Below are 12,812 nucleotides of genomic sequence, written 5' to 3'. Positions count from 1 at the left end.
AAGCTTGATCCTGTGTTTATATTAATGTGGATATAGGTCAGAAAGATTCATTGTTCAATTGTTGTTCGAGCGTCCAAAAAGGTGGAAATCAGATGGCGCTAAATCCGGACAATAAGCGTCTCTCAGACACGACCGATTACTACCCCTCTCGCCCTCACCGCTTCCATAAATACAAACCTTTTGTATTAGCAGGACTGCAGATCCTGAATAATGTGCTTTTATGTGAATGAAGAAATACGAGAGTGTAGAAATCTGTTTTATTCTTTTAAAATTCCACATCTAACAAGTGATCATTCACATAAAACACATCTGGCTCGTGAACTGGGACCGTATTATTAATGCTTGCAGGGCAGACCGGGAGCTTTTTTTTTTCATGAATTTTTATTTGTGTTTCATTCATACGGCACACTGTAGATTTCTCGGTAGATGAAGCTACTATTTGGATAGCTTTTCTCTTTTATTTAAACGAATGGCTTTAGTGTTAGTGGGATCAGTAACCTAAACAAGTGCTGCTTACTCACTTCATCTTCAGTTCATCTGGGGTAACTACACAGACTTTTAATGGCTTCAAGCATAACAAGAACATGAGTAGAGTGGCTTTTGGCTTTCGCGTTAGCACCGGCTTAGGAGAAACTGTTCCACTGGAAAATAGAACAGACTTATTATAATAGACTGTAGTTACACTGTATGAGTGAAATCCACTTGACCATTAGCATGTGACATCACATATATTGTGGCCCTAACAGCCTTTACTCTTTTGGGAAAGCTTTCTACAAAATATTCAAGTAAATCCTTGGGAATTCACTCATGGGTCATGCACTCATGTTATGATGAGAACGCCTGACTCACAATCCACATTCCACTTCATCCCACCAGAGTTTAGTAGGTTAGAGGTCAGGAATCTGTGCAGACCACTGAACTACATGAAACCAAATATTTTCCTTCAACTAGGGATGCGTCGATACTGATACTGGCATCGAGTATTTGCCCAACACTGTGCTCATTTACTTGTACTTGTACTCCAATACCATTTGGCTAGTGTGTTGTGCTAGCAGTGCGGTAACTGAACAGACAACCCAAAAATGTCTGCGATCTGGAACTTGGTAGGTGAATCGGTCACAGTGTGTGAAATCTGTTTTACTAGAATTTATGTCTGGAGGTCTGACCTGGGTTTTTGGTCTCAAGGCGGTTATTAACACATTGTCAGTGTCTCTGGTCCTTAAATCAGTTCTTATGGTTTATTATAGCCACAAAATACTGTGGTGATTTGTACCTTCCACACTGTCCTGTGGATTTCATTGTAAAAATAAATTCTTTGTTGTGCTTATTCAGAGATCGAAATCTAACCGCTGATTGAATCCTATTCTGTTTATTAAGCATGTGGATTGTATTTATTTGTTAGTATAAACTAGGGATGCATCTATACTGTGATTATAATTATCAGTGTCTCTCTCTAAAACATGATGTTATATACAGTAGTTATACACAAGTTCCATTTAATTAAAATTTGATTGTGTGAAAAATAATTATGTAACTCCTTTTGCCATTAACACTAGAAGCGCCACTGTGAAACTACATAAGCAGCAGTTGAAAAAATACGTGGCTGATTACATGTCTGTGATATTACAGGGTTAAGGTTAGGATTAAGATCATACATTTGTCATGAAACTTGGAAAAACTTGCTGTTGATCTTTCAGGCATTTGGTACAACACCTTTATTGAGGAGAAACGTTTTAACCCTCGAGCTTTAATGGATTATCCTGACCGGCCGCAGCCACAGAACCTCACGCTGCTTCCTGCGAACGAGAGCTGTGAACATATCTACTTTCATGTGATGGTGAGCTCAGACTCTACTACAAGTGAGGTGAACTGGAGATACAAAATCGTCCACGGCTGTGTTTGACATTAAAAAACTTGAACTGATGAATCTTGTGTAACCAGTAACTACCTGAGTGAGTAACTGAGTGATTTTTTTCATAATATTACTTTTGCTTTTTAAGGACACTACAGACTATGCCAGGCCGATCATATTCACAGTGGAAACGGGTCTACAGAATCCAGACAGCGGTCCAATGCTAGATGACACCTGGCCGACCACCGTTAGGACTCAGGTTTGTTCCCGTCAACTGTATCTGCGTTTAAATATATTTTATAGTATAATAAAGGTTAGTCTGGATTTTAATGTGTGACAGTTGTTCAGTGTGTTCCAATCCCAAAGAAACTGCCCCACTCGCTGCATTATTCATGTGTTTTGTTATTAATGTCTCATTAATTCTCCAGTTACCTTTCTGGAACGGCTGTGATGAGGATGACCACTGTGTTCCAGACCTGCTCATCCATTCACAGAACGACCTGATCACTCGCAAGTATGATCACAAATTTCTCTTTCTCACACAAACGAAGTGTCCCAAACCCTTTTTTACCGTCTGTCTCTGGTCTGTTAGGCAGTTTTGCGGACAGGCTTTCCGAGCAGTCAGCGCATTGTGTCGAAGCCCCCCAGGACCAGAGGAGACAGAGCGTGTGATAGAGGCTACCAGGAGAAAAATGGTAGTGGACGTTCGCCTGGAGAACCAGGGAGAAAACGCTTATGGAGCCCTACTTAACATCTCGCACTCCAGGAACCTGCAGTTCTCCAGTCTTATAGTAAAGGTAAAAGGGTCAGAGATCAAAGAAATGACAGAAATTAAAAAGGGACGGTGATTATACTCATACTACTGACCGTCAGAGGAAATACTGTACTGCTGAAATGTTGGAACTCAAATAAAACTACTTACATGCCTTAAGAGTTTTTAAATTAAGTTATTCAGACTGATTTTCTTTTATTACAGGATAACTCAGACATCCAGATTCACTGTCGTGGTGGAGACCGGCAGAGAAATGAGAAGTACTGCAATGTCAGCTCTCCCTTCATGAGAGCCAAGTCTCAGGTAAGTTCCAACTCCCAAAATCTCCCAGATATTTAATTTTGGTGTATGTCCAACAGTATGTGGACTCCTGACTGTGAGAACAGTGGACATTCCAAAACCTTGGGCAGTAACATTAAGTTGTTTTTACCCCCTTTGCGACTATGACAGCCTTTAATTTTCTGAGCAGGGAATCACAAAAATATTAAACAAATCTGTATTTATACTGACCTGACCTGATCCAGATATAAAGCCCATGGGTAAAGTTTGCAGTCAATGGTTTGATTCAGTCCAGTTTATGAGCTTCACTGAGATAAAAATCTACTGTTAGCATGAAAGTATTTTAAATTTTGTCCCCATCCCAACAGTTAACCGCAGAATTTTACTGTATTACCACTGTCCTCATTACTCCACAGGAAATACTGTCTTACTGGTAAGAATGTAATCAACATTCCTAACTTTAATCTAAAGTCAGTCCTGTGCACAGTTGCCTGCTATAAAGTTTCATTTCTTGCTAGAGGCTCATTTGATTCAGTACTTTACTGTAAGAATCCAACACTGATGATTTTCTCCGGTGAGCTTTGATCAGGAGGAATATATGATATGTGTTGATGTTTGACCCATGATAATGATTGATTACAACCTACTGTAGAGTCTGTCCTGGCGTATCTGCGTGATTTTACTTGTGTGTTGTATATATGACGTGGGTTTCTGGTCTTTGTGTGGTTACAAAACGTTCCTCCATTTTTTCTGTGGTTGTTTGTGTAGCCCTCTAATGCTTTTAAAAGGACCTACTTGACTTGGCGTTGCTCAAAACCAGGGCCTGTAAACACAGAAATTGGCTTAAATCATTGTCCCAAGGCTACAGAATTCATTTTAAAAAAATTTCAGGATGCTATGTTGGCCGTAATGTGCAACTGTTTGTCCTTACTGAACACCACATCTCGTTTTGCTAATCCAAACACAAACCCACACAAAGCTTAGCACGCTGGGGATTTATGTGAAAATCTGGGGGTGGTAAAGTGTGATGTAAAAGCAGACAATAAAATATTTAAAAAAACCTTTCATGGACTAAATACTTTTACAGCTATTCAGGTAGGATCTACTAATGTTTCACACCAGATTAAATAAAAGCTTCTGCATGACATCTATAAGCTTTCATTGTGTGCCTGTAGCAATACTTCTCATTAGCCCAGTAATGTGTGCATCTGTATTGACGTACAGACGAATTCCTAAAATTAAAATAAGAATCTTGGCTTTGGATCTCGAATGGAAATAAAGGTGGAGGGAAGAGGAAAAATGTTTTACTCCAGGGTCGTTTTGGTCGTGGGTTTGGGATCTGAGGCGGTTCAGTGGTGCCTGTGGTGGCTTTGTTTAGAACCCACAGACTTACAGCAGATTAGTGCGGGCTGGACTCTTAAACCCTGCACGAAAACTCACACTCCTGCTGCTGGAAGAACATAAATACAGTCTCATACACTGGGGTAACCTCATACACAGGGGTAACCTATACAGTATGTAGGGTGACTATATGTGTCCACTATTTCCCGACATTTTAGAAATATATAGGTTCCCAGCCGTTTCAAGCCATTTCTAAACTATCTGTTATATTTACGATCACACTGATCTGACCGGGAATCATTTTGTTTTTGTGTCTCCTTCTCCAGGTCACATTCCGTTTGGAGTTTGAGTTCAGTAATGCTGTGTTGCTGGACCACGTCCGGGTCATTCTGAAGGCTAGCAGGTAAAAAACATCCCACAGGGTTTTTTTTTTCCAAATTATTCTTGTCTAACTATTTTTATCTAAGTGGTGCAAACACATAGTCTAGGCTGCAAATTTGGACCCTGCTAAAGGTACAAATTGTTTGTAACAGTCACAAAAACTGGCCACCAGATCCCAGTGGTACAGCATAATAAATCCTTTCTAATAGAAGATCAGTTTCTGAATAGGGTCGACCTACACAACCCAATGCCCTCACCCTAATCTTAATCTTCTAATCTTAAATTCATGCAAAGTAAATGGATTTCTACAATTATAATGCAGAATTTTTTTTCTCTTTTCAACCGATTCCATATTGGTTGTTATGGCTTTCTACATTATCTCCCCATGCCTGGTGGAAGACATGAAAATCTGATTTGGAAAGGAACAAGGCTCTCCGTTTATGAAAATTACAGAGGCTTTAGGAAATCAGTGGTTTGGCACTGCCAGTTTTTGAATTATGTTACTGGGCTTTTTATAAAACTAGATATATGGGTTCTTGGTTATGCTAGCTTTTTGACCCCCTGAAGGCAGCACGATGAGTCAAACCACTAAAGTTTCAGACGTTGTTCTTATGTTCAGTTGTTTTCAAGCTGACATCATTGTGAATCATTCAGTGGCAGCCATGTTCAAGACCCTTCAAACGTGTCCAAAATCCTTACAGTGGGTTTCATTGAGATGTGATGGGATTTGATTGATAGCCGTCGTCACTGCAAATGTGGCGTCTGATTCTTTGTGCGTCTCCCAGCTTTTCTCTATTATGTCAGTCTGTCTAACATCACAGACCACATCTGTCTGGAATTACAGCAGCAAATAAAAAACATTTAATGCACTACTTTTATCACTGGCTAAAAGTATGTGGACACACATTTTAATGAGCTGATTTGCCCTCATCAGCCTCATCCATTACAAACAGGTGCATTAATTCTCTATAGACGGTTATAAAACTGTCAAGGTGAACTGTCCTTGGTTGCAACAGTTACTGTTTAGTTCCAAACTGCCTCTGAAAACACAGTCAGTGCAATAATTGTTAACTACTTGCTTTATAGAATGAGTTTCCACGGCTGAGTAGCCACACAATAGCATAAGATAAGTTGCATTATACTAAGACTAGTTTCAAGGACTCAGGTGGAAAATAATGGGCTCTGATGGAACCTACAGCAAATAATAATAATAATAATAAATAATTCACTTATATTAAAATAATCATGCTGAGAGCTTGAGTAGCTGAAGTTGATGTTATTTCTCTTACGTGTGTCTCTGCAGTGATGGGGAGGAAGTGGCTTTACATGATAACATTAATGACATTTTCTACACGTTGAGATATGAGGGTGATTTACTCTTCACCAGGTCAGTCAGAGTGTGTGTGTGTGTGTGTGTGTGTGTTTGGCCATGTGGACATGTAAACCAGAGTTCAGTACCAAACGGCGTAGATGAAAATGTCTTTGTTTGTTTTAGAGATTCAACTCCATCACACTTGGAGCTCAAAGCTGATCTTTCTCTGGAGAAAGCCGAGAACCTTCATCCACCCTTTAACTTCACCTTCCAAGTAAGTCCGAGTCCCTGACACTACTGTAGACAAAGGACCATATGAGCTGGAGATTGAGGTTCCTGAGATGCTTCAATAAATATTGTTATAGCTTGTTATTCATTTTCTGGGTGGGCTATTAAAACTGAAAATTCCCTTGAGTCGAGCATTGTTTAGAAGTATCTAAGCTGCTCTATTAAAACAAGCAATCGTCTTTAAGACACAAACATATTAAACAGTTAATAAAATGGAAATAGAATGGATGAAATGAGCAGATTTTATTTTACTAGCTGTAGCCTAGTGGTTAAGGTACTAGGCCAGTGACCAGAGGGTCGCTGGTTCAAGCCCCACCACTGCCAGGTTGTCACTGTTGGGCCCTTGAGCAAGGCCCTTAACCCTCAATTGCCTAGACTGTATACTGTAACTGTAAATGTAAGTCGCTTTGGATAAAGGCGTCTGCTAAATGCTGAAAATGTAAATGTAAAATAATCAGTAACATCAGAGAGTGTTAAAACTTTAAACTGTATGGCTAAAACTGATATAAATACATGATATAATAAATATATGTAATTATATGAATCAAATATATATTAAGCCAATAACTGGTTTATTTATATAATCCAGCATTTTTTCGATCAGATAAAGCCAGACCTGTGGCTCTACCAATACTCGATTCTAAAAAAAATAATTATGTCGTCTGTTTTGTGCTGTGAAGCTCAAGAACCTGGGCTACTTTCCTTTGCGAAATCTGCAGCTGGACATCAGGATCCCTGAAGTGACGAAAAATGGGAATCAGCTTCTGCAGATTCAGGACTTCCACATAGACCAGGTGAGAGGATAAAGCGAGCTGAAAATCGTACTACAGTCGGGTAGTTTTGTGGTAATGTCTGTGGTGAAACAGTGAATTGTGTTTTGTTTTTAGGTAGATGGAACACACTGCATCCCCCCTCAGCATGTAGCGCACAGCCGAGCGTCACCAGAGGACCTGACACACCTCTCCCACCTGGTAATGACTAACTGAACACAAAGTTTCTAATCCCTGCTTTATTCGTGCTTTTTTAAAATCTGTATTATGACGTCAGACTTCTGTCATCACTATTAGTGGCTTAATGTAAAGCAGAGCAAACCAGTAGTGGTGGTTCATTTTTTAAAATGTGGGCATTCAATCTTCAGCACTGCAACTTCAAATAAATTTGTAATTTTGTACCCATTACCCAAATTTATTAAGCAGTAAAACATCTGAAGAGCTTTTGTAATGGAACTGGCTAATAAATAGTTTTGGTATTCCAGGGTTCCACCACAAGCAGCTGTAGTTGATCCATTAGTTGTGTGTTTGTAAACATTTATAAGTGTTTTGTTGTGCAGAATTACACCAACACCCTGACGTTGCCCGTTCAGTGTAGCGTCAATTTGACCTCCTACAAAGGTGTCAGCGTGAGAATTGGCGGGTTTCTGCGAGCTGATTCTCTACATGCGGTGAGTAGTTCTGCCATATATACATGTAATAAGGGTTAAATCACTTAAAAAAACTTTAACTTTAGTCTTAGATATCTCCTCAGTCTGTGTCACCCTACACACACTCTCTCAGTTTTTGAACAGGAATGCGAGTGGGTAAAATCATAACCTGTTTTGTTTACTGTTTTTTTCATAACCAGCTGATGTTTAAAACCCTGGAGTTGGTGACAACAGCTTCTGTGGAGCTGAACCAGGACAGTCCCATGTTTCTTCAGGAAGAGAGGTCCTTCAGACATGTGAGTCACACACTCTTGAGATGTTCATGTAGACAGGAAGCCACATGCACCCAGGCCATGAGAATGTGTAAACACACTGATGTAGGTCAGGACTGAAAACAGATAAAACAGCAAATATGTGAAGATGCTTTTGTACAGGACAAAACACCAGAATGAAATAATAACTCAGCAAAAATGCAAAAAAGACATGTTCTGTGTAAATAATTTTGGGATATGAAACGAGTGACAAGATTTTTTAGCTTAATTAAATATCTTGTTTATTTATAGTGGTAAGAAAATGTTTGTGAATACTTTGGATTTCAGCGTTTATTATTTATAATGTGGTTTTAGCTTTGTTTTTGCAATTATGCAATCACATTCCACTTCCTCTGCTACTGCTACCCTCCACTCCTGATCAAGGAGGGCCATGACCATCACACTCTTCCTTCAGTAGTAGCCTTAGCCGACCACTTCTTTTCACCTGTACGTGGTGGGTTCATGTAGAGATCAGTATCCCCTGTCTTATTGTACAGGCGTAACTGACCAGCTAGCAGAGGTCGTAATTGCAACAGTCATGAGGAATCCCCTCCGGCATTCCCACCTTTCAGAGGAGCCAATCATTGTCCTTATAAGCACCCGGCCTGCCTGAGCTGAGATACGAACTCGCAAGTTTAAGACTGTAAGCCATTCAGTCCATAAACTTCACATTTCAGATTTTTTAATACTTTATAGGTTGTATTGCTGGTGAGCAATGATTGTGTCAACATTGTGAGAAAAGAATAGTGTAACATGTAGTTTTTTTTAGGACATGCAGCAATGTTTTTTTATTTTGTGATGTTCCTCTACGAGCAAGATTTTTTTTATTGGACTCATGGTCAAAAGAAGATTTTGTGGATTTTGCAGGTTTGTAGGAATGTTATAAGGATCTTCGGAAGAGCTTTTTTTCTGCTGTTATTTTTGTGGAGTCCTCTTAAAGTCGTCTGCATAAGCAGATCTTTATGTGCTTTTTAATAAGACAGCTCACCACTGCAAACCCACATATCACATGTTTAACTCATGAGTTTAGCCTTTAGAGAAGTGATTAGTTTGCTGATTTACAGAACCTTTCAGTCTGGACTGTTAGTGATTCATCAAAAAAAGCCTTACATTTGAAGACCAAATGTTGCATTTATTAAAAGAAGACTGTTGTAAACATGCGCCTGTTCCAACATTCTGATACAAGTTGCAGACACACGTTTATAAAGGAAATATCACATATCATGCTTTTTGAAACAGGTCAAATACAAATTGCGTTCTTTCTGATTTTATTTTCATTGTACTGTATATACTACCACATCGTTCTGGAATCTGGGGTTTGTACATTGTCAGCAAGACTTGAGTCTCTGACAATAATATTTAAATGCACTTTAAAAAGGAATCTGGTTGTGCATCCTGGCATCACATTTCCAGCTATGTGCTGTAGCTGAACTTTCAGCTTCTAATAATTAAGTGTAGTTAGACAGATCCGATTCACACACCCCGCTTTATAATGTGTGGGTGCTCCTGGACGTTTCAACCCTCGACTTCTGAGACAGTAAGTGCACCCTAACAGTCTGGAGCCACAGGACCGAAAGGACCATGAGACCACCACGTGTAGTTTTATTCTTCTCACATTGTTCTCTCCTGCCATCTATCGATGCTCCTGCAGAATGCAGCACATGCTGATGGCAGCAGATCGTGTGAAATGTACAAAATCATGACCATTTTAACTGTATGTTTATTTGTATGCAATAATTAATGTTTGTATTTTTTTTGTTTGCCCTCAGATAATTCTGGAAATTAGGAAGGAGGAAGATTCCAGAGTTCCTATCTGGATCATCATTGGAAGTACACTAGGAGGACTGTTGCTCCTCTCCCTCCTTATTCTAGCTCTATGGAAGGTACAAATTCCTATATTATGCTTCACAACATGCGTAAAGTATGTGAACACTTGAATATCTATGTGTGTCTTTGCTTATCACATTCAAATCTATGGGCATCAATATGAAGATGTTTGCCAGTTGCTGCTATAACAGCATTTTAAATTCTGTTATTTAAACATGGCTGTGGTGATTAATTCTTATTCATCCGCAAGACTATTAGTAATGTCAGGCACCGGTTATCTACCACCTCTAAGGGCTGGCTTGCAGTCAGCATTCTGATTCATCAAAAGGGGGGTCTGATAAAGATGAGGCAGGCAAGTCAGGTTCTTCCACAACAACCTTTATAGACTTTGTTTTTTAGAGCCTGCATCAAACTGTTGCTGAAATTTTTGAGATGCTGTTCTTTGTGAGATTCTGTTGCTTCAATTATTCAAATTTAATTCATACTTGAGTTTATTTAGACCAGATGATTAACCATGCTGCCAACCCCACAGAATCTAAACATCACAGAAATAGAAGAAAAATAATGTATCAATATATCAGTCTGGATAAGGTTAAAAAGCCATTCGTAGTGTTCTGGGTTCTCAGCAAACTTCAGTAAGAGCCATTGTTTTCAAATAAGAACATCTAACAGTAGTAAATCCTTCCAGAAATGGTCGGCCTTCCAAAATTCCTCCAGGAGCACATAGCTGACTTATCTGGGAGGTCAACATTCCTAGGAACTGCAGGCCGTACTCGCCTGGAAGTCATCTTATCACTGCATTCCACATTAAAAAACATTCAGTATCAATGGTATCTACATACTTAAAGTGTTTTCAAAATGCTCTGGTTTTAAATATAACTGTTTCTGTGTTACTGTGTTTTTCCAGCTGGGATTTTTTCAGAGGCAGAAGCGGAGGGACGAGTCAGAAAACGAGGCCAACGGGAAGGTAGCAGAAGAGCGATAACGCAAACTGCATTACAGGGCTTAACTGGCCCGACTCTCAGGGAGCGTCCCACACTAACACTACAAGTCTCTGGATCAGCAAAGGGGAAAAGAGAGAGAGAGAGCGATAGAGAGAAAGAGATAAAAATGAATATGAGAGAGAGAAAGAGAGAAAGAGATGAAAATGAATATGAGAGAGAGAGAGATGAAAATGAATATGAGAGAGAGAGAGAGAGGGGAAGGATATAAAGAGAGAAATGTAGCAAGTCATTTACAATGGAACAGAGTCGATGGGGATTTGCTCAGTGCACTGGACTGTCTGTTGCTTCATAAAGAAACACTGCAACGTCTTTCATCTGGCCTGCACTGCCTACTGAGCCGAATCCATGGATCACAGATGAACCCCCAAATCTGATCATCAGTTACATCCTACAGTGGCCCGTGTGCCTTTGTACAAGTGGGAACGCATTTAAAGACAAAAACACATGGGAGCATGAACTGTTCGTTTTGTTAAATAATATTACAAATAAATGGTCTTATTCTGGTATAAACAGCATACAGTAGCAAAAAAGTTGTGAACCCTCTGAAAATACTTGAATTTCTGAAACTGTTCCTCATAAACCACAGTGGTTTTATTTCTTTTTGTGTTTTGTTTTGACCTTCAGATGCTTCTGTCTGTTATTCAAAACTAACCACTTATTTTAGTATGAACACCTAGCAACACACATATATGTAAATATAATGTCACCCATCGTTCCTACTTCCCTGTTTAATACAACAATTCAGGTATGTTCAAAGGGTTTAAAAACTTTTTTTCTGACAACTGTCAGCTACAAGAAAAACCTCAGAAGGGCTGTGACTCCTGATTTCCTGGTGCTCTAGTAAAAAGAATCATGGAAAAAAGAAGTGGAAAATGTAAATCAATCGTTCGCACAAAGGCTTGCTTTTTTGCTTTTTGTTATGTTGACAGATAAAATATGTAATATAAGGCACTGGTGTAAACTAGCTCCTTGTTTTTAATTCAGTGGTTATAATTTATTGGTATGAAAAAGAAAAGAATGTTTGGGATTTTTTTTCCTACATTTTGATTAGAATGTCGTCCTGTGCTATTCTGCTATAATGTTTTTGTATAAGAATGATTTTGTACTCTAAATGTTTCATGCACTTTTGATCATATAGAAATGCAAACTTGAATTTTGTAAATATATAAGCATTGTTTTATAACCTAGAATGGAAATAGTGTGATATTTCGTCCACAATGACTGTGGCATTACCCTGGCATTAACTCTAGCTCATCTTTAGAGACAAGCCATGCCGTTTATTCTGACATACATAAGATCCAGTAACTCAACAAATAGCCTTTATAAAGGATATGCTTATTGTACAGTACTGTTCCAATCAAGCCAAATACCCCAGAACACTGACAAATATTTAGGAATACTCAAGTGACCCAAGTGTCAGATCCAAAGCATGTAATATAGTCAGAGGATTTTATTGTGTTTTCATTTTATATCATTGCATATCAAAACATTTTAGAACCTATGTGTGTATTTGTACAAAACAGAATAAAAATGCCCATTCTTACTCCCTGTATTATGTCTGATTAAGTACAGTTAACATACTTCAATAATAACATTAATTCATCAACTGTTTTTTCTTGGTGACCCACTACAATAGTCCAGTAATGCTACATTTCAAAATGTCTTTTTACTGATAAAATTTTTAATGTTAAATATGGCCAAATATGAATTACCCTTTGCTAGCATGTATAAAAATGGGGGGAAGAGTGCCTTATCTGAACACAGCGTATGGAGACAGACTTGAACCTGGGACCTTGTGGTCGTGCAGCATCACAAGATACAAGGGTTACTAGTGATTTAATGAGTTATGCTAACCCTAAATACACTTGGTTACACTAGTAAAATAAGTCTGGACTGGGCACAAGTCCACTAGGTCCAGAGCAGCTCGCTCACACATTTACTCACTTACCCACATGGTACCTATGTTGCTATATGGCTGCACTTCCCCAGCTGTATTTCCATGACTTATATTTTTATTTATTTTAA

General features: G+C 38.9%; 1 protein-coding gene across 1 annotated transcript in view; it reads left to right on the top strand.

Moving 5' to 3' along the window:
* Positions 1 to 11,765, top strand: part of itga11a (integrin, alpha 11a) — a 33,623-nt gene extending 21,858 nt beyond the window's left edge. The window contains exons 17-30 of the mRNA XM_062989534.1: positions 1,698 to 1,837; positions 2,001 to 2,111; positions 2,281 to 2,366; positions 2,445 to 2,649; positions 2,829 to 2,927; positions 4,571 to 4,647; positions 5,929 to 6,012; positions 6,121 to 6,211; positions 6,906 to 7,019; positions 7,113 to 7,196; positions 7,556 to 7,666; positions 7,846 to 7,941; positions 9,726 to 9,839; positions 10,691 to 11,765. Of these exons, the coding sequence (XP_062845604.1) occupies positions 1,698 to 1,837; positions 2,001 to 2,111; positions 2,281 to 2,366; positions 2,445 to 2,649; positions 2,829 to 2,927; positions 4,571 to 4,647; positions 5,929 to 6,012; positions 6,121 to 6,211; positions 6,906 to 7,019; positions 7,113 to 7,196; positions 7,556 to 7,666; positions 7,846 to 7,941; positions 9,726 to 9,839; positions 10,691 to 10,768 (1,490 nt within the window). The 3' untranslated portion in view covers positions 10,769 to 11,765. The remainder of the gene's footprint in view (positions 1 to 1,697; positions 1,838 to 2,000; positions 2,112 to 2,280; positions 2,367 to 2,444; positions 2,650 to 2,828; positions 2,928 to 4,570; positions 4,648 to 5,928; positions 6,013 to 6,120; positions 6,212 to 6,905; positions 7,020 to 7,112; positions 7,197 to 7,555; positions 7,667 to 7,845; positions 7,942 to 9,725; positions 9,840 to 10,690) is intronic.
* The last annotated feature ends 1,047 nt before the right edge of the window (positions 11,766 to 12,812 follow it).

This window comes from Trichomycterus rosablanca, chromosome 27 (assembly GCF_030014385.1).
Source record: "Trichomycterus rosablanca isolate fTriRos1 chromosome 27, fTriRos1.hap1, whole genome shotgun sequence".
Taxonomy (NCBI): Eukaryota; Metazoa; Chordata; class Actinopteri; order Siluriformes; family Trichomycteridae; genus Trichomycterus; species Trichomycterus rosablanca.
Note: the sequence above shows the minus strand (reverse complement) of the source record. Positions and strands in the feature narration are given on the sequence as shown.